Source organism: Ailuropoda melanoleuca, chromosome 16 (assembly GCF_002007445.2).
Source record: "Ailuropoda melanoleuca isolate Jingjing chromosome 16, ASM200744v2, whole genome shotgun sequence".
Lineage (NCBI taxonomy): Eukaryota > Metazoa > Chordata > Mammalia > Carnivora > Ursidae > Ailuropoda > Ailuropoda melanoleuca.
The window spans coordinates 35,733,353-35,760,785 of NC_048233.1; the positions used below are offsets into that span (position 1 = coordinate 35,733,353).

Below are 27,433 nucleotides of genomic sequence, written 5' to 3' on the forward strand. Positions count from 1 at the left end.
AAAATAATAGCTCTTCCCTGCTGCCTTCAATAAAATCCTCAATTCAGATGTGGAGAGTACATTATGTTCTTCCACGTTTTAGCCAGGAAGAGAAAAGCGTAACATGATCTTAAGATATAGAATATAGGTTCATCTCCCAAGGAAAATGCAGAGCAGTTTGTCCCAGAAGAATATTTCCATGCTCATATTTTCACAACGTTGCTCCAAATTTCAACTTTGTCTTTCAATGCATAAAAGTTTTGAAAGATCACATTCAAGTTGGGTACTCAAAGACAAAATGAAATAATTATCTGATTAATTCAATTAGCCATTCTACATAATTAAGACTTCTGTACCTTTTCAGGTTGTTGTTGTGTTTGGTTTTTTTTAAGGTCATTCTACAGATGATTTCCACAACTTTCCATTTCATCTTAGCTGAGAAATGTGTGATTTTAAAAAGAACTTTATGGATGTAATATCAAAGATTTTCCTTCCACTGCTTTGGGGGAGGGAAGAACTTTTACCACTGCCTTTTAATTTTCCCCCACTGTCAAGGTTGTGCTTAAAGAGCCTATTAAACCATTTATTATATGTGAGAAGGGCACTGGAAGAATGATTGTTTCCACATTGCTTCAACAAGTTAATCATAAATCTAAAAGGTTAACAAGAAAAATGAAATAAATTTTATACAAGTGAATCATGTTAAAAGAGTCAAAATGATATTTTACTTGCTAGTTATGAACTTGTTGATCTGATCTTATGCTTTGAAAAGAGGGAACTCAATATTGTGAAACAATGATGAGGACCACAGATTTCATTGCTTATTAAAATGTTTAGTATAAACCTTGGTTTTGGCTTCCACACATGTCAGCACATTTTGGCTGAAATTTAATACAAGATTACTTGGACAGTTCAATTTTCCTTCTTCTGTGTGATGGAAAAAAAATTTTAATGCTTGGGCATAAAAACTGTTCTTATTATTAAAGAAAGAAGAAAAAAAAGAAAACCTAGTAAATGCCTTAAATAAAAAAGAGTACTGTGCAGATGTAAGCCTTATTAACGTTCCTTGGTATCATGGTTATTTATGTAAAATTCTTTATTGACAGCATAAATCCACCATTTCATTATTATTTGCTGTTAATACGATGACCATTGTAAACAAAAAAATAAAAAATTCATTTCAGATTTATAACTAATGAGACACCAAAGTTTATTAAAAACACTTGCGGCATCTCTAAAGTGTTTTAAAATGCCAGAAATGGAGACAAACCAAGCACAGTGTTCTCTATGCTTGATTGGAGCTGCTCTGATTTACCCATGGTATGTTTCATTAAATAAAAAAAACATAAACATGGGACTTTATAAGCCTCTAGGGAGAGACATCACAATTTACAGTGGTTATGCCAAAGGCATAAAGTGGGAAGAACTGAGAGGCAAATGGAGGAAAATGAGTCTTGCTTAAATTTTTAAAGCAACTGAAAAGATGAAGTTCTCTAGGAAATGTCTTTAGAATTCCTTTTATGTGTTCTATTGATCAAACTGTCCCAGGTATTAGTGTACTTTTAGGGCTTAAAGACTCTTACAAAAACACAGCTATAAAATGAGTAAACATACAGACGCACATATACATGAATGTCCACCTGTTGCATGGGATTTTCTGTCCGTTTCCACTTACCTGACCTACGCTGCCAGAGGTTCTCCAAAATGGAAGTCCAGTATTCTTTCAAGGTTGAGGAACAGAAACTAGGTGTGGGATCTCTTTCAATCTCTATCCTGGGGATGCAACCCCAAAGATTTAATTCCAGAGACGCCACTCTGCCGTAGTATCAGCTATCTGGGACTTAAGTCTCCCCTCCAGCAGCCTTTTCCTGATACTCTAATCTATGGTGACAAATGTGTCCTTAATTTGCACAACACTTTTCAATTGCCCTCATAGGAGACCACCTTGAAGGAGCGAGTAAAGGGTTTAGTCATGGTTTCTATTTTTCTGTTTGAATCAATACATTCTAGTTAAATGGACAATTAATAGGTCACTTCCAAAATAGTGGTGTATCGGTCCTGGTTAATAAACAATCCCCAGAGCTGATAATGGGCCTATGTATTCAGCAAGTCCTGTATACACTCAGCTCATCCACTAAATCCCTTTTCAGGTGGACAGGGTTATATGGGAAGATGAGCTGGAATGAGTCTATAAAAGTCAGTTTCATTCACTGCTTTATTTTTCAGTCAAGTGCTTTAAATGGTGTCCAGAAATTCACTCGGAATGTGAGACAGGAGAAAAGATGGACACACAGAGCCTTGCTTTATGACCATACAAAAGGGCAACTGACCCTTGCCCGAGGCTTTTCCATGTGAAATGGCTCCGAAAGTTCATCTGCACAGTGAAAAATCGTGGTGAGGTCGCGTGTGGATGAGTCAAGTGAAAGTGACGATTGGTCACGGGTCTGTCACCCATTGTGGCTGGGTCCGGGCCATGTAAAGTGCTCTGTGGGAAAGTATCGGCCCCCTAAAGAGATGCTCAGAGGCCCGCAGCTCATTAAACGGCCAGCATTTGCTGCCTCACTTGTCAGGAGTCATTCTGTTGAGCAACTGCTCTCCTGTAACGTTCATAAAACACATGAACAGAGAGGCAGCAGGGACCTGAATTCAACCCTGATAGAGCTCTGTCCTTCAGCCTGACTCAACGCCGATTTCACTTTTCACCTGACAGAGGGGTTAACCTGAAAAAATGCTTTCTCTTGGGCAGCTGAAATAAATGCGCCCCCTTTCTGGACTTCTTTTTCATAAACTCAGATTCTCTGCCTACAAATCCTTATTTGACCTAGAAATCTCGAGATCAAGGTGAACTTAATTTCTTTTTAGTTCGACATTGTTTTCTCTGGGTACGTGTGTGTGTGCACGCACGCTTGAAAGTTTTTCAAAGTTGTCATTCTCACTTCACCCCTGGACACGGTTTACATTTTATAATGTTCAAGGAAAAGTTCTCTTGAAAATACTTCCTACAACTCTGCTTGGTTTCTTCAAGATCATAAAGAGGAGGTATTTGTCTCCTTTTACAACCTGGACAATTTTAATTATTTTCCATGGACACCCAGTGACTTTCTGTGTCACATCTTGAGCTGAAAGGAAATTTTATACAGCACAATTTCTTAGCCTTCCTTCCTTTCTTTTTTCTTCTCTAAAGGAGTATTGCTACACGTTTCAAAAAGAGCCAAACTGGTCCCTCTGAGATCTTTTATGTCAAATGGAAAACAAGTCGCTTTCCTTGGTGTGTCAGCCCTGGGTTTCAATGCCATTAGAAACTGCTCACAATTGCTCAGTGTGCTGAGGTCTGATAAATCTCTGGAAACCTCCTGAATAGGATCGCTGTGATTTTTTAGTGAGGATTTAGCTCCTTCCCATTGCATTACCAATTAGTTTTCCAGAGCACATTAAATCCTGCTGCTTTTGGTTTACAGAATAACTGAGGCATTGCTGATGAAGCATAAAAACTTACTTGCAAAAGCAGTGGGGGATGCAGGGCACCGACAGGACCCACCACAGCATGCCGAGTAGAATGGCGGGGCGCTCAGGAAAAAAGGTTTGGAAGACGCTGCGGAGAAAGCATTGATCTCATTGATGAGCCATTTCTTTTAGACAATATTCAAAATTCCAGTTTCCCGAAAGTCACTGAGAAAAACACTCCATTTTCTGAGCCTTTACTTAGCTAGTCAAAACCTTTACTGAAATCGAAGTCATTCTAAAGTAGCCTTTATCTGTCAAAGAGACTGCCGGATAGTTTAATCAAGATTTGGAAGATGTGTTGGACTCAATGGATCAAAACCAAACTTAATTTTCTGTGTGGCCATAAACATATGTGGCATGTATTCCTTTATTTAAAATATCCCAGAGCAACACTGTCCAAGAGAATGATCTGTGGTGATGAAATGTCCTTTATCTCCACTGTCCACTTGAAAATAAATATTTTTATTACTCTCTCTACATATTCAATGGCAACATTTTTCTTATCTAAATCATATCTAGTATTATTTTGATATGATTACATACATTTTTCAAGAACACAGTAGTTTCAGACTGTTATTTTAACCAATTGATAAGCATGTGTTTATTTCTGCCAATATTTTTGAAGGATATATCAAATTAAGTGTATTGCCCAATAAGAATTTAGGTTCTCAATGCCTTCAAATTGCAAATTAACCATAAATCATAATATAATGGAAAGTTGCCAATATTAATGTTCTCAGTTTTTTAATATCCAAATCTTCAAATAATAAAATATTTGTCTTAATGATATTTTGAGGCATACACAGCTGGCTCAGCCAGTGGAGCATACAACTCCTGATCTTGGGCTTGTAAGTTTGAGCCCCACATTGGGTATAGAGATTACTTAAAAATAAAATCTTTCAAAAAATGATATTTTGAAAATATAGCAACTAAGCAAAGTATGAAAAGGAAATCCAGTTTGGTGTTCAAAAGTACTATAAAACTTCAAAAAAAAAATTTTTTTAAGTAGGCTCCACGTCCAATGTGGGGCTTGAACTCATGACCCTGAGATCAAGCATTGCACGCTCCATCGAATGAGCCACCCAAGCAGCCTATAAAACTTTTATAAAATTTCATTGCTATCCTGTTATTCTAATATTGACTATAAAACCATCAATGATAAATCATTCATTTTAATTTAACATCTTATATTACAAGAAAATGGCATTATTTAGGCAGAGTTACATTTTCCATTTTTCTCGGACTATATGAAGTACTTTGAAAAATAAAAATCTATTTTTATGTATAAAAGTTGTCATATTATGTTTACTCTCAAGCAGTTCTGTTAACTTATTTCACCTCCAAAATAAACTCTCTATAGATGATTAAGTTATGGCTATTGTGCTGTTTGGCACAAAATGCAATGCTGTGTTTACATTCATACAATGAAATATTTATCATGATAGCTGGAAAAACACACATAAAAGAAATATTTTTACTTTATAATATAAAGTGTAGAAAATAAGTATACTAGTGATACTATCACAGTAACGATGCAAAATATGTATAAATTACAAATTTTACTATTCTAGCCAAAATGTTTCTCAGTCTAACCCTATGGCCCTAAAAGCAGAAAGATAAAATATGAAAAAAAAATGCATGGTTCATTTGAGACAAGTGATCAATTAAATTCATTTGTGATAAATGAAGTTTTGAGATATATGATCTTAATGTTAAATTTAACCATAGAAAGTTTTCACTGAATAGTTTGTTATATTACTATATATTATCTTCATAGAGTAAAGCTGCAATCAAAATGACATATTACCTACAGTAACAAACTCTTGTAAAACATTTTACATGACCAGGCTTCGGGTTCTATTGTGCAGAATTTCTTCGCCATTTTAAATCATCTCTTTGACATACATATATTTACACAGATTAGTTGATTCCTGATTTCCATACATAAATACACCTTGTTTAAGCTGGCTTATGTGAAAATTGCTGTGAAATTCCAATTAAGTGCTCCATTTTTTTTTTTAACATGTGCCTACTCTGACATAAGTCAAATGCTAATCCAGCTGAGCATGTGATTGCAGGGGTGTCGAACAGTACAAGGAAATAACCATTTAAAACAATGAAATACAAAACAAAGAAAAATAAACAATGAAACACATTTTAAAATATATATTACACTTTTAAATTTTTGTAAACCACATGCTTTTTAAAGTAATGAGCAAAAAAGGAACCTTAATCGTGATAAAAAACAAAGTAACAAGTTGTCAGACCTGATAAAACTTTGGCAAGCCATTAAGAACTACTCTGAAGATGCTCTGAAAAAGGCAGAAAACAAGAAAACTTCATCCCAGATGATAATGCATTTCAAAGTCCATCAGTGCAATCGAGATGCAGTCACTTTATCCCTGATCATATTGGGAATAATTCGTCATGGGCTTACTGAACAATATTGATGACAATAATATTTAAGGAGTGCTTACTCTAAACCGGGCACTTCACTGGCTATGAATTCAACACATGCTATCTCATTCATTCATTAGCATTCAGCCTCAAATGGGTATGCATCTGGAATGTGATGAGGACTCTTTTCAGCAAATTTTTTTTAAAAGGACAAGAGAAACATAAATATTTTAGCATAATATTTAGTAATTAGCCAGGAGGGATAAGGATTTCACGCACCGAGACTGCTAATTATTCATATGAGCTGGAACCCAGAAAACGGACACATTTCCCAAATTTTCTTTGAGAAAAACAAATGGCCTTTCCTACGTGGGGAATAAATGCGCATTGTCACGTGCTACAGCGTGATGTTAGGTTCTGTTAGCTCATTTCAGGATACTCCAAGTTTTGTATCCCACCAACAAATCTAGCTTCCAGTTTCTGTGGGAATCTGTTACACGTCACAAACAAATCACTTCACATTCTTGGAACTGAGCTGTGAATCCAAATGACGAAAATCACTTATTCGCAGAAAACCTCATGAACTTTTCACTTCTTAGGCAGATGTTCTGACTTAACTGAAGCCACAGAATCAGACTATCTATTAGCTTTTTTGAATATTTAATTAAGGTGGGAACTTAGAGCCAACATAATGGTGAATTGGCCCAATTGCTTTTCAAACTTAGCTAGATGGTTCTGTGAAACAAGCATCTCAGAGCCAAGGATGGTTACAAGCCTGACTACAGAGAAATTATTTCCAAAATTCCGTTGTTTAGAAAGCAAGCAATAATTTTTAAATGGGTTTTCTGTTGTTATTTTCACTCTTCTTTTGCTGATGGAGCAGAACAATGGGTGCTTAAAAGGGGTGAAACCACATTCTTTTTATTGTCAGTGCAAAACTGTGGTACTAAGTGACTTGAGCTGACATTTCAAAGAAAGAATACTAAAGACCACTAATAAAACCTTCAAATAAATTTCAAGAGTCCACTGCAATGCTATGCCAATTGGCAGCACTTTTTAAGGATGAGGAGAAATGAGAGAAGGTTCCAAGATGCCCTACTAAGGGCAACCAAAGGGTCAAAATATACCTCCAGGAAATAACAAGGAATTAAATAATTTTTAAAAAATGGTTTTAAATGGCCTTCTTCAAATGCCTGGCACGTGGGCACCAGGAATAAAGAAATCTAAACTTCTGACCTGAAAATAATACACAATTGGAATAGAGTATACCCAAAAATGAGACTCCAAAGAAGGGCAACCAGACGCCCTGCGTAATAAGACCTAAGAAATAACACTTACCTAATGATGTGTGATTTATTTTATCACACAACCTGGAAGGAATTCATTTATGTGATTCACATGCAAATTTGCCTTCAGTCACAAGGGAAAGTAAGTTAAGTAAATTCATCCTTTATCTTCCTGCTCATCAGAAAACAACAGAAGTCCACATTTTTTTCCTCAATGAGTATTTCAGACACAGAAAAACAAAGGTCTTAATGTTCTGGTACAGCTCATGAGAAGATAAATCAAGTGTAGTGTCTACTTGTTTGATTCTATCCTTTTAATTCTGTGCAAATAATATTTATTGCATCTCTATCAAGTGCCACACAGTGTACTGTGTACTGGGATCACGAAGATGAAAAAGGACAGCTTCCTTCCCTAGAAGAATTTCTTCTTAGTGTTTCTTCACTTACAGATTGATATCTGCTGGTCAAAGAAATGGAATGCAAATTCTTCTGTTCTCCAAAGCTATTTTTGTTCTGTAAAATCTGAGGCATTCCCCAAGAAAGAGATGAGATTCGAAAAAATTCATATGGTGCATTTTCCTAACCATTGGTTCTCAACCTTGAACACACGCTAGAATTATCTGGAGTGCTTTTCAAAGATACAGATGCCCAGGCCATACACCAATGGGGTTAAATCACACTGGCTAGGGGTGGGCTCCTTAGCACAGCATTGTTTCAAAAGCTGCACAGATCATTACAATGCATCGCCAGGATGGAAACACTGAAAAGAACGCAAAACAATGTCTGACACAGCAGGCACTCAATAAATGTTAGCATTTACTCGGCCATTATTATGTAATTTGAGATCAACTGTGAGACAACGTATAAAAAAAAGCAGCATGGTCAAGACTTCCACTGAAATAGAGAAGTAAGTAAAAAGAAAAGATTATTGTTAAGAAGGCTTTGTCAAAGAAGGCTTTAATCATGAACAACATCTTAATCCACACCTTAATTTGGAAGGTATTTGGAATGGCGAAGGATGAGGAAGAAGACATTCCAACAAGAAAAGATGGCATGAACAAAAGGAAGGGAGGCGAGGAGGGCAGGTTAAGAAGACCAGCCCTACTGCGGGCACAAGGCCCAAAGACTGAACGTGAAGGAATGTAGTTGGAGGAGCTAAATGTTGCTGATGGAATGAAGGTATTGAAGAACAGAGTATTTTTATTTGATTTGATTGTCAAAAGGGGACAAATAAGGTTTCCCTGAGTAGCTTGGAAATATGACGAAGCTCTATTTTAGAAAAATTCACCTGGCAGTGCTGGGTGCGATGGGGTGGAGCAAAGTGGGGCTACGTGGAAAGATCGCACTGCAGTAAGAACATAAGAAGACGTGACGATAACCCTTTGTTTGAACACTGCCACTAGCATCTTCTCTAGCCTCACCTCACCAGCAAGTGGGTAGGGTCTGGCTTCTTCTCAAGCTGTGGGGCCCCAGTTCATGGCAATCATTAAATATAATCACTACATCTGCTGCCTCTTCCTTCAAGGTATCTCCACAGCAGCTCGGAAAAAATGAGCTAAATTTGAGGAAACCCATTGCTCTTTTAATTATAAAGTCGATGTCACAGGAGAGAATAGTATAACAGAATAGCATTTGTAGCTGTCAAATTCTAAAAGCCTTAATGAAGGCTCCTTGAGCTTGGAGCTATACAACTCTGTGTGACTAATTCTTGCACTGGTCTACTCCAGCAGGAGACAGCCCTGGCAAGAATTGTATCTGATAATGGTTACCCTGATTTCTCCCTGTGGCAGATTTTAAATGGCTGCAAATTATTCAGCGCTCCTTCCATTGAGAGGTAGGGTGTCGATTTCCCCTTGCCTTGTATTTGGGATGGTCTTGCTGCGTGGTTTGACCAAGGATATGGAAGAAATGACATTCTGGAACTTCCACACCTAGGCCCCAAGAAGTCTTGCAGCCACTGTCTGGGGTTCTTGGAGTGTTTGCTCTTAGAACCCTCCCTTTCATAACCCAAGCATCATGCTATTAGAAGCTCAAGACACTTGGAAAGTGCAAGTGTGGACTGCTGGACTAGCTCTAGTTGAGTACCCAACCAAGAGTCAGCCATGTGTGCAGCCATTTTGGACATCCAGCCCAGATGGGCCTTCAGGAGACCACAGCCCCGGCTGCCATCTAACTGTAATGAGATTCCAAATGAGAACCACCCAGTGGAGCCCAGTCAACCCATGGGGCTGTGAGAGAAAATAATAAATTATTCCTTTAAGCTTCTAAGCTTTGAGATGGCTTTTTATACAGCAATACCCCTTTCTTCAATATTTTGCTTGTAGTGGAATGGTGGGAAGGAGTCTTTCACATCTTTCCCTGTATGTTATCGGTGGGCTTTGGCAGTATGTGTCTAAAAGTCAAATGCTGACTCTAATCTCTGTTCTTATTTTGAAATGAGGAAGTGGAGGCTCGAGGAGTTTCTATGAATTGATTATGATTATATAATCAATAATATAAAGACCTTAGACTTGAATGTAAGTTTTAAAATTATAGAAATGTGGCTAAAACCAGCTCAGAAAACTATATTTTTACATTTATCCAATTTGCCATTTTTGCTCTGGAGGAATAGATGGCAAACTTTTACTATAAAAAATACTTTAGGCTTTGCAGGCCATAGGTCTCTGTTGCAACTATTCAATTTGTAACACAAAAGCACCTATAGAAAATATGTAAACAAACAGAAGTGACTCTTCCTGCTTTAAATAGGACTATCTTTTGGTTTCAGATCCAATCCCTAAACTCAATCCAGCCCTAGGACAGTCTCTTTAAGAAATATGCCAGCAGTCATGGTTTTTATTCTCTTTTACTGCACAAAAATCTTCCCAAAGAATAACCTACCTCCTTTACATATTCTATTTTTTTTTTTTTTAGAGTAGAGAGAGCACACGTGTGCATTTGAGAACGAGGTGGGGCTCGCAGAGGGAGAGAGAGAGAATCCTAAGCAGGCTCCACACTCAGCGTGAAGCCTGATGCAAGGCTCTATCTCACATCCCTGAGCTCATGACCTGAACCAAAATCAAGAGTCAGACACTTAGGGGCACCTGGGTGGCACAGCGGTTAAGCGTCTGCCTTCGGCTCAGGGCGTGATCCCGGCGTTATGGGTTCGAGCCCCACATCAGGGCTCCTCTGCTATGAGCCTGTTTCTTCCTCTCCCACTCCCCCTGCTTGTGTTCCCTCTGTCGCTGGCTGTCTCTATCTCTGTCAAATAAATAAATAAAATCTTTAAAAAAAAAAAAAAGAGTCAGACACTTAACCAACTGAGCCACCCAGTTGGGGCACCCATAAAATATGCCCCCACATATTTTAATTTTAAAGGTTGTCAGAGATTTAACATTTTAAAGAACAAGAAATTTTAAGTCCTCTCAAGAGGACTAGTAAAAATGTATATATATTCTATTTCTGACAGCCACTTTGAAAGAATAAAATTAAGGTTGCTATGCAAAGTACCCAAAAGTGAAAAAATTAGTTCATCTTTGGAATATTGATAAACAATAAGGCAATTAAGTATTCAGTAATATAGAAAAAGATGTGAATTTTTTTTCTTTCCTTTTCCCAGATGCTTTGGTTCTGAAACAAAAGTCTAAAAACTTTAGAGGCTTTTTGATCTTTGACTTCAGAGAGAATTTTAGTGCCCTCAGTTTACTGCTCATATAACTCACAAAAATTTGCCCCTGAAATATACCCAAATAATAGCTGGTTGACAAAATGAATAATGCTATTAAAAATGGGATCAGTTACGGTAACTTTATATAAAGTGATAAATCATTAAGCATTGCCAAATCAAGTACTGACTGGAGGCTAAAAAGAATAAAAGGGAGAGATTTCATTAAAAGTGGAAACACTACTGAAAGTAAAATAAAATATTTTGGAATAAAATATACAAGGGTCTGGTAAGCATATTATACATTAAGGCAAAAATCCAATTTCTTACTAAGAGAGTATAAAATAGAAAAGCATGATCTAATGAAGTCTTAAATAAGGATCCTAACAAGCATTCCTAGATAAAAATCATATTGTTTCTTTTTCCAGTTTGCCTTTTTATTCCTGACAGACTCCAGGTGTATTTGAATGAAAACTCATACTTACTTAACTGGCTTAAAAACTACGTACCTTTTCACTATTAAAAAAAAAATCACTGTAGGGGCGCCTGGGTGGCATAGCGGTTAAGCGTCTGCCTTCGGCTCAGGGCGTGATCCTGGCGTTATGGGATCGAGCCCCACATCAGGCTCCTCTATTATGAGCCTGCTTCTTCCTCTCCCATTCCCCCTGCTTGTGTTCCCTCTCTCACTGGCTGTCTCTATCTCTGTCGAATAAATAAATAAAAATCTTTAAAAAAAAAAAAAAAATCACTGTAATTAGGAAAAAACCTTATTTAGAGCCTCTGTTAATCCAAGATTAAGTAGACAAACCCTGTATTAAGAGCTACAAATCAGGGGTGCCTGGGTGGCTCAGTCGCTAAGCGTCTGCCTTCGGGTCAGGGCGTGATCCTGGCATTCTGGGATCCAGCCCCACATCAGTCAGGCTCCTCAGGTGGGAGCCTACTTCTTCCTCTCCCACTCCCCCTGCTTGTGTTCCCTCTCTTGCTGGCTGTTTCTCTCTGTCAAATAAATAAATAAAATCTTTAAAAAAAAAAAAAAGGTACAAATCAAGTCCCCTTGAAAGATATAACAAGGGGCGCCTGAGTGGCTCAGTCAGTTGAGCACCTGCCTTTGGCTCGGGTCATGATCTCCTGAGATCCAGTCCTGCATCGGGCTCCTTGTTCAGCAGGGAGCCTGCTTTTCCCTCTCCCACTCCCCCTGCTTGTGCACGTGCTCTCTCTCTTTCTGTCAAATAAGTAAAATCTTAAAAAAAAATATATATATATAATAAGATGTATTCTAAAATTATAAACAAATCAACAACAGAAATAGGATGGTAAAAAACAGGTTAAGTGAGATGTAAATGAAATATTTCACCACCACCCCCCACACACCTAAGGACACATTTGTTTAAATATGTTAAAGATAAGAACATTCCATTTCTGTAAAAACTTTCATAGCAAAACATCTCGAAGTATTTTATGAATACATCTATTACCTGTGTTGCTTCCTTTCACGTTGCTCCCATTTCTATCATTATTCAGCAGCAAACCTAAGCATAAAGTGATTTCTTACAGCAAAGGAAATTTTTTTTTCTGGTGGGCACAAGAAGAGGAGGAAGGAGGCACACTCAAAGAGGGATACAATGGAGTCTAATTCACAGCTTTGGTTCCAATATCTGAAGCCCATCTATGGCAAATAAATGTGGATAAAATCACTGCCGACAATCTTTTTAAATTGCCCATAACACAGGCCATCCTTTGGCTTCCTGCACGTAACCCTGAACTCTCTGAATCTTATGTTTACTTATGCATCAATGTCTACGAAATTTTCCAGGCATTCAAACCATTGTGCCTCTTAAAATAACCCTCAAATCTCTTAAGTCAATTGGAGTTCAGGGGAAAGCTCTACGTTTCTACTTGCCTGCTGGATTTACTCCTGCTTTATTATGAGACCTCAATAGCTTCAATACATGTTAACAGATTGCGATTCCTTGTTGTTAAAGTGGAGTAGAGACGCACATGTAGGGGTTGGGAGTGGGACAGGTGCTAAAGTCAGAGACAATTGCACATAAATTGCTACCCCACTGTCGCTCCAGCTCAAGTGTTATTCTGTAAAAAGGATAGCTTACTGAATCACTTCTAGAAGGGAAGGGACTGCCTATTAGACAGATTCTCCCTGAATCTGAAGGAGTTCATTAACTTGGGCAGCACAGAACAGTTTGTTCAGAGCTGTGTCAAGTTATTAAGATGTTAATATAAATTCAAAGACGTGTTAAGAACATACAAAAAATATGCACATGTAGTAAGAATATGATTCAGTATTATCTACAAATTCCACCAAAGGATGGTTGAGGCGATAGCCTGAGCAAGGAACCACTGGAATGGGGTCCATCCCTATCCTTCTCTGAATTCTCCATTCTCTGTCCTGGTTCTGGGTCAGTATCACCAACATTCAGGATGCCGTGATTTTAATTTGCCAGAATAAATCTAAAGCACGGTGGTAGCAAAAATAAGTGACAAACTCTGGCTTAATAAATTAGATCACAAAGTCTTCGAGTTGGACTAGACAAAAGTAAGTGCAATTAATTTAAGCCAGAGTCATGGATTAACAGGTAAATAGTAACTGGACTGGGAGGTGGACAAGAAAACTAGAATGCACTTTAAGTATTAATGGTAAGAAGCAATCCTAACAAGGGGCCAGAAAAATGCCATGGATCTGGTTCATTTTCCTTTCCTGTAGTATACAGTACAACTTACTTGACAAAATTATTTAAAAAAAAAAAAAAAAGGACTCACCTATCCAGAAGAAATATTTGCTTTCTAATACTTTTAAGGAATAGATTTAGTAATAAATTACATTCTGGAGATTATCTTTATGTCAAACTTTTTTAAAGTGTTTAAAATAATGAATGTCATTAAAAAACAAGGCTATTTCCACTTGTTTTTGAATAAAACTGGTGACATAACCAAGAGAAATTTATATTTTTCAGCTTTTTACATTTCAAGGCTCTCTTTAATATACAAAACATGAATATTTTAATCTAGCACAATATTCACCAAATAATGACATTAATGAACTTTTGGGGAAGGATCTCTGATGATTCTAATTTACTTGCAAAACCTCCTGGTTTCCCCTAATAAACTATAACAGATCCAAAGATTCAACCCTGGAGGTAAACTATTTACTACCTTCTATTGCACTAAATGTGCCCGTCTCGAGCCTTCAGGAATGCCCTTTGATTTTTAAAATTTTTAAACTACTCTATATAAACCCCTTGACGACATATAGCTACGGAGTGGTTTTTTTTTCCTACTCGAAATACTCGAAGAATTGCCACCTTTCAGGGATGAAGCACTGAGAGCTATCCTCTCATTTATTCCCTGTAAATCCATGTTACTGCTTAACTGTCCCCACCTTGAAGACCCACAGCTAGATGAACGGGAAGGCCAATTTATTTCCTTCTGGGCTCAGACACAAAATCACGACTTCTTATTATGATATGTGTAATTGGCTATCACTAGTTGCTGATATTCAATGAAAGACTAATATAAGGAATACGAAGATGGGGGTGATTTTTTCTCTTTCACAAGTCCACAGACATTTTCACGGTTTACATTCTGACAAAACCAAAATGAGCAAGTGAAGTAAATCATTGTAGAAAAAAAACTGGCTTACTAGGAAGATTGAAGCAGCTAACAATTATGAAAATGCTTGGTAAGCCATAGCGCAGTATGAACAAGAAACATAAGTTCCACAGGGGCACAGACAGTCATCCGTTTTGCGCACTGACCATCCCAATGGCCTAGGACAGAGCCTGTCACATGGGAGAGAGTCAGCAAGCATTTGCTGAACGAATGAAATATGTGATATAATTAAAAATGGGTAACAATGAAGCAGAAATTGCATGCAATGGCATAAGTCCCCTAGTTAAATAGTTCTGTATTTCAGCAATGCACCAATAAAAAGAACTCTGGGGTTTTTTCTTCGACATTTGGATTAGTACACTCAATGAGTTAAGGTTAGGAAAAAAAGTGGGTAGTCAATATGCTGAAATGATTAAAAACCACATTTTGTGATCCACTTCAAAGTAAGTGTCTAAAGGCTCAGAAGCGGTTGTTTGCTGACATTTCAGAAAGAAATAGAAAGAAATACTGTTTTCTTTCCAAAAACAGTAGCTCTTCTATCTCCTCTATATTCTCTACAGAACATCAATCACTATGTCTTCAGTCAGCTAATTTTCAGGTGATAGTAACCTTGTCAGTACTCATTATAACTTCATAATTCTACACAGTAGAAAAGAATTCCCCCAACATTTGGTAGGACAAAAATTTGTCACTTAAATAAAACTAGGGCAATGTTCAGAAAACTACATTCTGTGTCAAATTACAAAGATAAATGAACGTAAATGCTGGTTTTAAGCAGCATATTTTTAGGAACGAATATAGAGAGTTTTAATTTTCTTAAGATAATTCTCTAGATTCAAAAATTAAATGCACTCCTTTATTTTTTAAATAAAAGGTTATTTGTTCAAATGAAAATTAACCTAGGAGAATATCATATCTTCAGTGAGGACTGAATAAAACATTGGGAAAATACATACTTAAAATACATTAGAATACTTAAAAGGGAAATATAAAGTCTTATACTCTTATTCCAAAAAATCATTTTTGCATTTTAACACTTTAATAAGTGTACAAGAATGAATATATCCTTGAAAATTTTTTTAAATGTAGTTTGGAGAGCCTTTACCCAATAATTGCAATATTTTTAATGAAACAGATACACAAAATTCTTTTTCAGTTATTGAAATAGCTGCATTTGATTTGTATTTGGTTTATTTAAATTTAATCTATAAAATCTACAAAGGTGAAAATTAAGTAACTTTCAATGGTTGAGTAACCAGTCATGATCAGGAGCAATTTAAAAATACTTAAAAATAACTTCTATGGACACAATGCCAAACCACTAAAAGTTATGCAAATCACTTTTCAAAAATGTTATTTTTCATGACACAACATTATTTACTAACTCTTCCTAGGTGAACCTGCTTTATAGGTTTCTAATTTTGCAAATACTTCAGAAATAACGGGGTGGCCCAAATTTCCAAGGAACATAAACCCTGCCTTTAACTGTATTTGTTCCTTTCCCAAGGTACAAAAAGGCTTCCTAGAGTTTAGGTTTTACACCATGTGAATGAGACCGGTGCTCATATAATTATATTTGTTCCATTCTGTTAGTAACCATTTCAAACTGAAAGACCAGGACAGGTTCTAAACATGTTAAATTCTATAAAGCCATTAGCAATAAATTTGATCCGGCAGTTTGCTGGGACAATGGAATCTGCTGAAAAAGCGTCTATTAGTCATTCTGGACAAACCCATCGGGATTAAAAGAATGAGTTAAGATCGTCTAAGGACGCAGCGAAAAAAAAATTAATCCAACTGGATCTCAGCTTCTGAGTTTGTAAGAGACTTTTTCCTTTTTTCCACTGCCCATTTCGGCTGCCTCTCCATACGCTTTAGCTAATAGCTGACTAAACCGTCCGCATCCTCTTCCCAATCAACACTTAGGTTTTCTCCGAAAATGAAAACAAACCAAAATTGCCTTTCTTTGGGTAAGTAAATTCCCATTTATGGGTGAATTTCCAATTCCAGGTGCCAATTCAGCTGTTTCGGCTCAGCACAAAGAAAAAGTCGGCCTTGATTTCCTCGGCCTTAGTGATCCAAAATGTTAAGAATGGAGAAAGCCAAAAGTTTGCGCAACTCTCCTTCCAAAGATCTTTGCGAGCGTTCTTGAACTGCCCCGGCCCTCGAAACCTTTTGAGAAGGAAAAGCCCCCAAAGAGGGCCTCGCGAACTTCTCCTTGCCAAGAACTTCCCAGGGAGCTGGTGTCGCGCGGCCTCCAGGACAGGAGCCTGCGGGCAGAAAACGCTCAACTTGGGAAACCCCGTGAAACTGGTCCAGCGAGCCCAGGGATCTTGGGACGGGGCTGCCCTTTCCCGCTAACCCAATGAGGTGCATTCAGGGTTTCTCCGGAAAGGCCTGAAAATCAAGGTAGCCCTACCACTTGTTGAAAAGAGACCGAGGGTAAGCTAATGGTGTGGGAGAGGGGAGGAGAGGTGTCAGAGTTAGTGGTGGTACCCTCTTTACCCCCGAAGTGGCATCTCCACTAAAGCTCGAGACGCTCCAGGAAGGTCTCAGGCCAGAGCGGATTCCTGCGCGCTGGGGCCGGGGCTCCCTTGGCGCAGGGCGCACCTCCGAGCGCCTGGATCCCGGACCCGCCGGGCAGGAGGCGCCGGGTGCGGGTGGGGAGGGAAAAGCTAGCTCACCTGGGGCTGAAGGCTGGAAGCTACAGTCTCGGTCCGCCGGAGTCCGGCCTGGCAGCCTGGCGCCGTCCGCCGAGGGGCTGAGCACTTGAAAAGCCCAACGCGTGCCGTACGGCGCGCCGCCGGGGCTGACTTGCTCCGTCGCAGGGCACAGCTTGAGGGGAACGGGGCTGGCCGGCAGGGGCCGGACCTGCGCGCCGGCGGCCGTGGCGGCGGCGACTAGAGCGGACGTCGGGCCGTGGTGCGCGGGTGGCTGCAGCCCGTGCGGTGGGGCGCCCCCAGCCCGCAGCAAGTTCTCGATCAGAAAACTCTTGCCCAGGTTGCCAAAGCCCGGCGCTGTGGGGAAGTTGAGGAGCGCGGAGGACGCTACCACGTCCCAGTACGCGCCGGCGTGGGCCGCCACGGCGCTGGGGAGCATAGTGCGGCGCCCGCACGCCGCCTGCGCGCCCGCCTCTCGCTCCGCGTCCCGCACCAGGTCCGCGCCGCGGCCTCCGGTCGCAGCCTCCCTCAGAACTGGAGCGCGCTGAGCCCGGGAAGGAGGAGAGGGCACCGAGGACGCCGGCAGGCTTGGAACGATATTATTTATTTGGGTTGGGCGTTTTTTTAAAGGATGGGAGGAGTGAGTGTGGGAGGGGGAAGCTGTGCGTGTCTCTGGCCCGCGGCGTAGGCTCTGGGGGCGCCGGAGGAGTCCCTCCCGCTCCCTATGCAGATCCGGACTTTTTTTTTTTTTTTTCTGGAAGGCTGGAAGGTGTGTCTAGCCCATCCATTCATGTCACCCGGCCCACAAAGTGACAGACGCGGCCAACAATAAGGGCGGCCCCGAGAGTCTGAGCTTTGGCCAAGGGAGGGGACGCATAGCGGGAGGAGGTGGGCGTGGAGGCGACAAGAACCGGGCGCGCTCGCCCCCTCCCCGCGGCCGGGCCCCTTGCTCTGCAGCCCACGCAGCCCCCGGGACGCGAGAGCGCGCGACCGCGGATGAGGAGGGCGGGCGACACTCGCTTGCAGAGAGCGTTCGGTGTACCACCTGTTGGTCGACCCCTGGCTCTCCCGTGTTGATGTCACTTCTTCAGGAACGAAGGGGCATCCAGGGTAAGCGAAGAGTAGTCACTAGTGTCTTGAAGGGCTGTAGTCATCAGAAAAAGTCGCAAGTGTTACTGAGACATCGTGGTCCTACAGATGAAAAGTTTTAAAGAGTGGGTTGTATGTGAGATGTGCCCCTCCCGCCTTGTTAAGGCAAAGGAAAGAGTTTTTCTTGAAGACCTTTTAAGAAATTTCGTAGGTTCTAGTAATTCGTTTCTAGTCACTTTTTAATAAGATTTGATTTCGGAATCACTCCAGAAGAGATGTTCTAATAAACTTTGATCTAGAGAAAGTGAGCTTAGTTGGAGTTGGTTAAACGGTTGGCTCCAAAACCCAGGAAGAAAAGCCACCACCAAGTTTTCCTATAAAAACGGTCTTCTTCCACAGAGACCAGAATGAGAACACTGAATTACTTAGGATTACAGTTGCTCTTTTTTCCCCAGTAGAAATTTGGGCAATTTCCAGTTTATTAACAGGGACTGGACAGGCAAAAAAAACTGTGTGTGTGTGTGTGTGTGTGTGTGTGTGTGTGTGTGTGTGTAGTTAAAAGTTCCTTTAACCACAAGGCAATTTAAAGCTCCTCGTTTTAGAAACTGTATCAATGGAGTTTTAAAACTGTGACTTCTCTGTCAATTAACAATTCCCATTGCTACTCTCCTTGCAAATTTAGATGCATTTATTTAAAATAAAAATTTTAAAGGATGTCTGAAAGGTCGGGGGTTGCATGTATAGTTTTCCTCTTTATCCTAATAATAACATGATTCCTAGCTTCAATTTACTTAAAAGCTGGAGGGGTTGTCAGGGTAGTGAGATAACTTTTCTTTAAAAACTCACCTGGTTGATTTGTGTTTCATTTACACTAGGTATGTCAAAAGCTTTCTAGAAATCCACTCAGTCTACCTGCTGCTAAATGGAAGGGAAGTTATTTGCAAGGCTGGTGTATGTTACTGATATTCATTCACTTATGGATTTAGCCAACAAATCTTTACTGAGCATTTCATATTTATTGAGCATTTGTGATGGTCCTGGGAATATACAGAAAGAAAAAGAAAGGTCTGGCCCTTGCTTTGTACAAATTCAAAGATTGGTGAGGGAGAAAAACAGTAATACCTGAGAAAGGGACTGTAATTTGGAAGGAAAGGTGTGAGGAAGCCTCCAGAGTAAGATTTGCCTTAAAAGGTGAACAGGGGTCAGGGATGGGGTGTGAAGTGGTAACCTTTGAGATTAGCAAGGAAAAGAGAGAGTACATCACCCCTGCCGGTCCTAGATCATAGCCCCCATTTATTCAGTGTTTACATTTGTCCAAGTATAGGACTAAACAATTTGTACATATTAACTTGTTTAACTTCATAATAATATTATAAGGTCGGTACTGTTATTGGCCCAGTGTTAGTGAGTAGACACAGAAAATTTAAGTAACTTTCCTGAAGCTGCACAACGACCAGAGTGATGAGGTTGAGATACAACCTAAGCTGGATGATTCCAAAGCCTTAGAACCTTTAAGTTCAGCGGTCACTCTCCTCACAAATCGACTTGCCATGCTAAATGGCGTCATCTGGCCTTGCAAGGGAGGCTAAGAAACAAGTATTCTGTTGTTCCATGGTGGAAGGTGGCAATGAAGGCTTGAATCAAGAGTAACTGTTGAGTCAGTCAGCTTACCACAGGCAGATAGGAGGCAACTGGAGAAATCCAGACACAAAGTGATGTGGAATTTAACAAAATTAATGGCAAGAAAATGGAATGGAGGGGATAGATATTACAGTGAATTGAATCTATAGGACAGGATGATGCAATTCTCAACTGGAGGTGAGCCCCTCCCTACTCAAGAGACGTTTGGCAATGTCTGGAGATATTGTTGGTTGCCACAACTTGATCAGAGGATGGGGCGGGTAGCCACTGGCACCTAGTGGCTAGAAGCCAGGGATGCTGCTCAACGTCCTATAATGAACAGGACAGCTCCCCCAACAAAGACATATCCAGCCTGAAATGTCAACAGTGTGGTGGTTGAGAAACCCTGGTTATAGACGACAAGAGAGAATGTAGGATCACTTCCAGCTTTCTGGTCTCACGACTGAGTAGATGCCCACTTAATCAGGATGGGGACTTATCAGATGAGAAGCAGGGTTTACATGGAGGTATGAGCAGAAAGATGGAGACAGATGTTCTGGTTGTTTGCAAAAACTTCCAGGGAGAATAGTGTAGTGAGAAGAGAAATGAACCAAGAGACAAATGCTGGGGAATATTGGTATTAAGGGGATGGATAGAAGAAAGAGGAGCCTTGAAAGAGATTGAAAACAAGCAGTGAAGATTTGGTGACTGAAATCAGAAGAGAGAATGGAGCCATGGAAATCAAAGGAGAGGAAGTTTCAAAAAGGAGGAATGGCAGACCTTGGTAAAGAACTGTTGTATGCTCAGCAATTTCCTTTTCCAACTGGACAAACAGCTACAGTGCATTTCCCAGCCTGCCCTTCAGGCTGTGTATGGCCACTGCAATAAGACAAGTGATCTGTTTCTCCTCCAGTTCTGTCCCCTAACAATCCACACAGTCCTTTGCTCGTCAGCTGCCAGATGCAGAGGTCCGGGGGATGAAGAAGTCCTCAGGGCACGGTGGAACCACAAGATGAAAGCAGCCTATGTTCCCGAAATCACCACATGGAAGGCACACAAAAATGAATATTTACATAAGTAGATTATGACATAAGCAAAAAATAAACATTTATTGGGTAATGCCATTAAGATTTAGGAGTTGGTTCTGCAAATGCCTCAGATTAAAAAAAAATTTGATCCTTAGTGACTTGGGCAAGAGCCTTTTTGTCGGCAGCAAAGGAAGTAGGCACCAGTTTGTGTGTGATTGAAGGTGCGTAGAAGGTAAGAAAGGAGGGGTGTGGAAGATGAAGAAACATGGGAGGAGGGTAAAGGGAGTTACAGGGTCAAAAAAAAAAAAAGAAATGGAAATATTTATAAGGTGAGAGAAAAGGGACTGGAGGTAAAAGCGTGTTTGATAGAGCAAAGAGCGGTGATACACCCAGCACCGGCTCTGAGGCTCTTTACCTTTTGGTAAGGAAGTGTTCTGGGTCCGAGGCCTATTCTTATGCATCCAAGTGAGCATGAAGGACCACATTCAGGAGACTGCCTTTCCCAACAGTTATCTTTATCTTCAGGTAACATTAGAGGGTGTTTTACATAGCACAAAGGACATTATAAGTTATTTTTCATCTGATAAATAAGTGGTATTTAAGATTCAGAGGAAAGCATTCCCACCTTTACTTGAAAGCCTTTACCCTCCAGAATGGAGCCCAAGGCTTAATTCTGACCCAGCCCTGTGTTCTGTCACTGACTTCAGGAACTAATTGCCTAAATCCAGCTATAATCTTAGCAGTGTCCTGGGACTGGAACACTGTCACATTTCCTCAAATGAATCTTTCATACAGAATGTGAACTTGAAAGGCCTGAGAGATGGACATCATTGAGCTTACAGACATATTACAGGACTGTTTCTGTATATGCTTGCACACAAATGTTGAAAAGTGTCATAGAATTCAGTCTGACATTTGCATTCACACCTGGCTGTGGGGCTATGGAGATGGCTCTAAATCTCTTAATTTGCTTAATTAGCTATTTGAAGCTTCTTGTATTTATGAAAAAGAACCTAATCATTGAGAAAGCCCCATAGACTCAGGCCATTTTCATAGACCACTTTGGTCTATGCTGAGATCTGGTCCAAAAAAAAGAGCAAAATCAAATGCTTAGGACTGTTCCTAGTCTGGAGAAGTAGGCTTGGGCCAGATTATGCCTTGTATACAGTACTCAGGATTTTGGACTTTGTCCTTAAAGCGATGAGATGTGCACCAGAAAAAAAGAAATTGTAACTGTATGTGGTGATGGATGTTAACTTAAACTTATTGTGGTAATCATGTTGCTATACATTTCAAATCATTACGTTGTACACCTAAAACTACAGTGTTATATGTCAGTTATATCTCAATTTAAAAAAAGAAAAGAGATTGATTTCATATCTGCATTTTGAAGGATCACTCCTGTGGTATGGAGACTGTACTAGGATCTGGAGAAGGTGCTGACTAGACACCATTCAATTCATCCAGAGAAGAGATCCTGGGACTTTGGACTGGGTTCATGGCGGCAGCCATGGGGAGAAGCAGGAGAGTATGATAGCTATCTAGAAGGTAGCTGTGAATTTAGAGTCTGAGGAAGTCTATTCTCTTCTAAGGAGCCAGTGTGCTTCGTTTTATCAGACTGTGGGAACTATATAGCCCATTGTGTTTCTGATATGTTTTGAATGCCAAAAAGTTGAGCTCAATTTAGAGTTCAATTGAAGTAACTCTCTTAGCCTGTATTTCTCTCGTCTCCAGCCTCAGTTCACTTTAGATCTTTTATGTTTATTGCTGACTTTGTTATATGTGTAACCATTTAGTGCACCTCCTCCAACCCTATAAGTAATAAGCAAATACAACAAACAAGTAAATCTTTTTATTTTTTAATTTTAAACACACATGCTTATAGTAGTTCCACGAAGAATTCTAGGGAATCTAGGGGCGCCTGGGTGGCGCAGTCGTTAAGCGTCTGCCTTCGGCTCAGGGCGTGATCCCGGCATTATGGGATCGAGCCCCACATTAGGCTCCTCCGCTATGAGCCTGCTTCTTCCTCTCCCACTCCCCCTGCCTGTTTTCCCTCTCTCGCTGCCTGTCTCTATCTCTGTCAAATAAATAAATAAAATCTTTAAAAAAAAAAAAAAAGAATTCTAGGGAATCTAAAGAAGCTTCCTTAATTCCTCCACGATCAGCCGAAATCTCCCTTTGGGCAAGAGAGTCTGTGCTTGGGGAAAAGATAAGCTTCTCATAGCCCAGGTACTATGCACTCTGGATTGTTGACCTCACTGGCAGCTTCTGAGCACCTACTCCAACAATCAGACGTCTTTGAAAAGAAGATGTGATTGTGAGGAATTAGTTCTGTTCTCAACTGAAAGGAGAAAATTCAAGAGTGTCATCGTAGCCTTTTTAGTAACCACTGAAAATCTGGCTGGTGCGGGTTACTCAGGGAGAAACAAGTATTTCCCAGAACTGCTAACTGTGTAGATTCTCTCCACTGCCCAACACCCACTCACAACTCAGAACCTTAGGCAGATTACATCCTAATCCTTAAATTAGAGAAAAAAATATTTTTTAAAAAGTCCAGGAATATGTTAAGAGGTACATTCATCTACTTCAACAGTCATTACTCAGTTAAATTCTGTACAATAATATACTTTCTTAAATATTCTCCCATTCCCTCCACCCTACTCCATCCGCAAATACTCTTGGGTCTTCAAAATAAACTCTAAAAATCTGGCTCACCTCTGAAAGACATTTATAAATATGTTTTCAGTTTTGATCTGGCAGGACTCATGCTCATATTGTCTTCCTTTTCCTGCACATGTCCTTTCTGGCTGGCTCTGTTGGCTTTTTGTGCATTATTTTGCCATGCCTCGGGCATTGTTCATCTCCGTGCCCTGCATTCTACCTTCAAGCTCTATTTTACGGACTTTCTTCTGTAACTGGGAAACTTCCCAGTTTCTTTCCAGGCTATTCAGTTTCTTTGGCATTCCTCGCTCATTGATCATTTCTAACCACTTTCCACTTGTCCTGCTTGGCCCGCAGTGGAATGTGAGACTACTGAATGATTTTGAGGAAATTATTCTGGATGCCGCCGAGCAGCAGGTCTTTTCAACTGTTCCTCATTGTCTCAGTGTCCTCACAGCCACAGGTGCCTCTCATTCATATTGAAATCCCACAGAGTTTTTGGGTTTGCCCTGAATTACTGCTTTGGACAAAAGGGAGGATGCACATCACATTGTGAGTTTTGTCCCATTCCCAGTGTTTACACCAGAATCATCCCTTCAGATGAACATTAAGTGTTTTTGCATTTACTGCCAAAAGTATGAAGTACACACTGAGAAGTTAATCCCTTGTGAAACTGCTCTTAGGCTATGAACTCAGGCTCTCTGAACCGAATTTAGATGTGTCAGTCCCCTTGAAGTGTTATTTCTCTGGCCAGAATTTGTCTCCTGTAAAATGTAATAAGCATTTTAGGCAAATAAACAAAAATTAAGCCCTAGAGTATTTGTTTCTTTCCTAGTCCCCCAGTTCTCTATTGAGTTTCACTGCTTTGATTTATTTGGAAACTAGAGTAATATCACAAAGCTTCTGAAGTAAGCATTGCTTGACCGCCAACCATTTAAATTGTGTGGTGTAATTCTCAAGTGACCCTCCTTATACCACTTAAACATATGCTCTCTTTTTTCAGTGTCATGCATACATTTCACACTCGCCATCATTCCATCTACACATCTCCCCCAGCCCCAATCCAACACCTCTGGTCCAGCTATCCTTTCTTCTTTTAGCTTAAGTTCCAGTTGGTTCACAACCCTAGGAGCTTACCAAGTGAAATCTTAAACTGGCCCCCAGTACCCAGAGGGCAAGGAGAGACCAAAGAAAGAGGCAGGCCACTCCAGATTGGACAGTGGTAGGTTGGCTAAACAAGGGAACTTACATACAAGACTTCTCTTGGGTGGCCACAAGACCAGTAGATCTCCACACCCACCCACCAGATCTTAAAAGTTCATATCAAGGCCTTAACTGAGTTCTGTCATGTTATACCATCCAGGTGGTCTCAATAACACGTTGCTCTCTGAAGGCTTTGTCTTTAAAAACACCTTCCACTCTGGGAACAGTGGAGAGAGTGTACATTCCAAGCACAGGGGAGGGGGTGAGGAGCCTCTGATTGCCCACATCCAGTGTCTAGTTCTTGGGTCAACTGGCAGTTATGATCTCTCAGTTAGCTCCCCCAGAACTTCACCAACTCATGACTGGCTCTTATAATCTTACCCTCCTCTTTCATAATGTGCCCTGAGCAATCAGCAGGTTTCACCAACATGGAGATGACTTGTTTGGTGGCTATCTGGCTGCACTGGAGGCAGATACCACAACATTAATAGAGGCACCTACAAGAGAAAATGCAGATCATGATAAAGATTCCAAAATAAAGTAATATTTTTGTTTTGTTTTGTTTTTCTACTAAGAGTCCCATGATCCAAACAGTTGATTGCTAAATCCCCTAGGCTATGGGTTGGATCACTCAGGGAGTTGACCTTTGTCCTCATATGATTTAATAAAGATGACACATGAACAGACTCCTCAGGTACGAACACACAACTCTTTGTTCGGACAATGGCACAAGTGCCTAATTGCAAGGCATTAATCATGTCCAAGTCCATTCTATTTTGGAAGACAGCTCTTCTCATTAAAGACGTTTCAGTATTCAGTTAAGGACAGGCTTTGTTGGCTATCATTTAAGGTTTGCTTGGTAAATTTGCTAAATGTGCTATAATGTTCTCCAGGCCAATGGAGGAAACAAAGATGGTGTCCAAGTGATTGTATTAGTGGGCAACAGGAGTTCATGGATTGGTGGACTTTCAAAGTAATAAGTGGGTTCACATCGTCTGTAGTTGTGGTAGCATCATTACTGAGGTAAGACAGTGGTTGATTTCTTGACATTCAGGTATGTAATACTTTTGGAGTGAATCTGTCCCTGACTAGCTGACTTTCAGATGCAGTTTGCTGATAATATTTGATTGACATGCAAAAGTGTCTTCACTAAGGGGACTTATTGTTTATCTATTGAACAGGATTAAAACTGATTCAAGTGGCTACTTGTTACCATGGTTACAGAACAATCACTTTAGAAAAAGCTTATGGAAACTTTTTAAATTCTCAGTTCTCCCTTTTCAATCCTCCTTCATCCAGGGCTCTAGAAGAGATGATCAAGATTTTCCAGATCTTATCACAGGTGTTGATTCTCTTTATAAATATGGTTTGTAGAGATCTGATTTTTAGTTGGAGCCTTGGTGTGATATTATCCTGTGTTTATCTGGAATCATTTAGGTCATCTGTCAAGATAATGACGATGCAGAGGTATTTAAGGCTCTGGACAGCAGACATCAGACACCTGTGACACAAGTAAATATAAATAGAAGTATTCAAGAAATTATCAGAAGATTCTCTAGAACTAGGCCTGATTAAGTAAATAATTCCAAACAATTTTATATGACCATCTTAAATAGCCAGGCTGCCTTGTTTTTTTTAGATTTTTATTTCAGTACAGTTGACATACAGTGTTGTATTAGTTTCAGGTATACACTATAGTGATTCAACAATTCTATACATTACTCAGTGCTCATTATGATAAATATACTCTTAATCCCCTTCACCTGTTTCCACCATTCCCCCACCTACCTCCCCTCTGGTAACCACCGGCTTACTCTATGGTTGAGAGTCTGTTTTATGGATTGTCTCTTTTTTTTTTCCCTTTGTTTGTTTTGTATCTTAAATTCCACATATGAGTGAAATCATAAGGTATTTGTCTTCCTCTAACTGATTTATTTCATTTAGCATTATATTTTCTAGATCCATCCATGTTGTTGCAAATGGCAAGATTTCTTTCTTTTTTATGGCTGAATAATATTCTATTGTGTGGGGGGAGGGCACATCTTCTTTATACACTCATCTACGGATGGACACTTGAGCTGCTTCCATAATTTGGCTATTGTAAATAATGTTGCAATAAACAAAGAGGTTCATGTATCCCTTTGAATTAATGTTTTTGTGTTCTTTGGGTAAATACTCAGTGGTGTGATTCATGAATCATAAGATAGTTCTACTTTTAACTTTTTGAAGAACCTTCATACTGTTTTCCATAATGACACACCAGTTTGCATTCCTACCAAAAGTGCACGTGTGCCTTTCCTCCACATCCCCACCAAAACCTGTTGTTTCTTGTAGTGTTGTTTTTAGCCATTCTGACAGGTATGAGGTCATATATCATTGTAGTTCTGATTTTGTATTTCCCTCATGATGAGTGACATTCAGCATCTTTTCATGTGACTATTGGCCATCTGTATGTCTTCTTTGGAAAAATGTCTGATCACGTCTTCTGCCCGTTTTTAAATTGATTTTTTTTTTTTGTTATTAAGTTCTTCCTTTGTTTTAGATACTAACCCTCTTTATTGAATATATCATTTGCAAATATCTTCTCCCATTCAGTAGGTTGTCTTTTAGTGTTGTTGGCTATTTCCTTTGCTATGCAGAACCTTTGTATTTTGATGTGGTCCCAACACTTTATTTTTGCTTTTGTTTCCCTTGTCTCAGGAGACATATCTAGAAAAAAGTTGTGGTGGCTGATGTTGA

The 27,433-nt window shown here is 39.8% G+C and overlaps 1 protein-coding gene across 1 annotated transcript in view; it reads right to left on the reverse strand.

The window, feature by feature from the left end:
* The window catches only part of DBX2 (developing brain homeobox 2), a 33,607-nt gene extending 15,921 nt beyond the window's left edge, over window positions 1-17,686 (reverse strand). The window contains exons 1-2 of the mRNA XM_002928334.4: window positions 17,118-17,686; window positions 3,476-3,571 (exon numbers count right to left, since the gene is read on the reverse strand). Of these exons, the coding sequence (XP_002928380.3) occupies window positions 3,476-3,571; window positions 17,118-17,532 (511 nt within the window). The 5' untranslated portion in view covers window positions 17,533-17,686. The remainder of the gene's footprint in view (window positions 1-3,475; window positions 3,572-17,117) is intronic.
* Window positions 17,687-27,433: the final 9,747 nt, after the last annotated feature.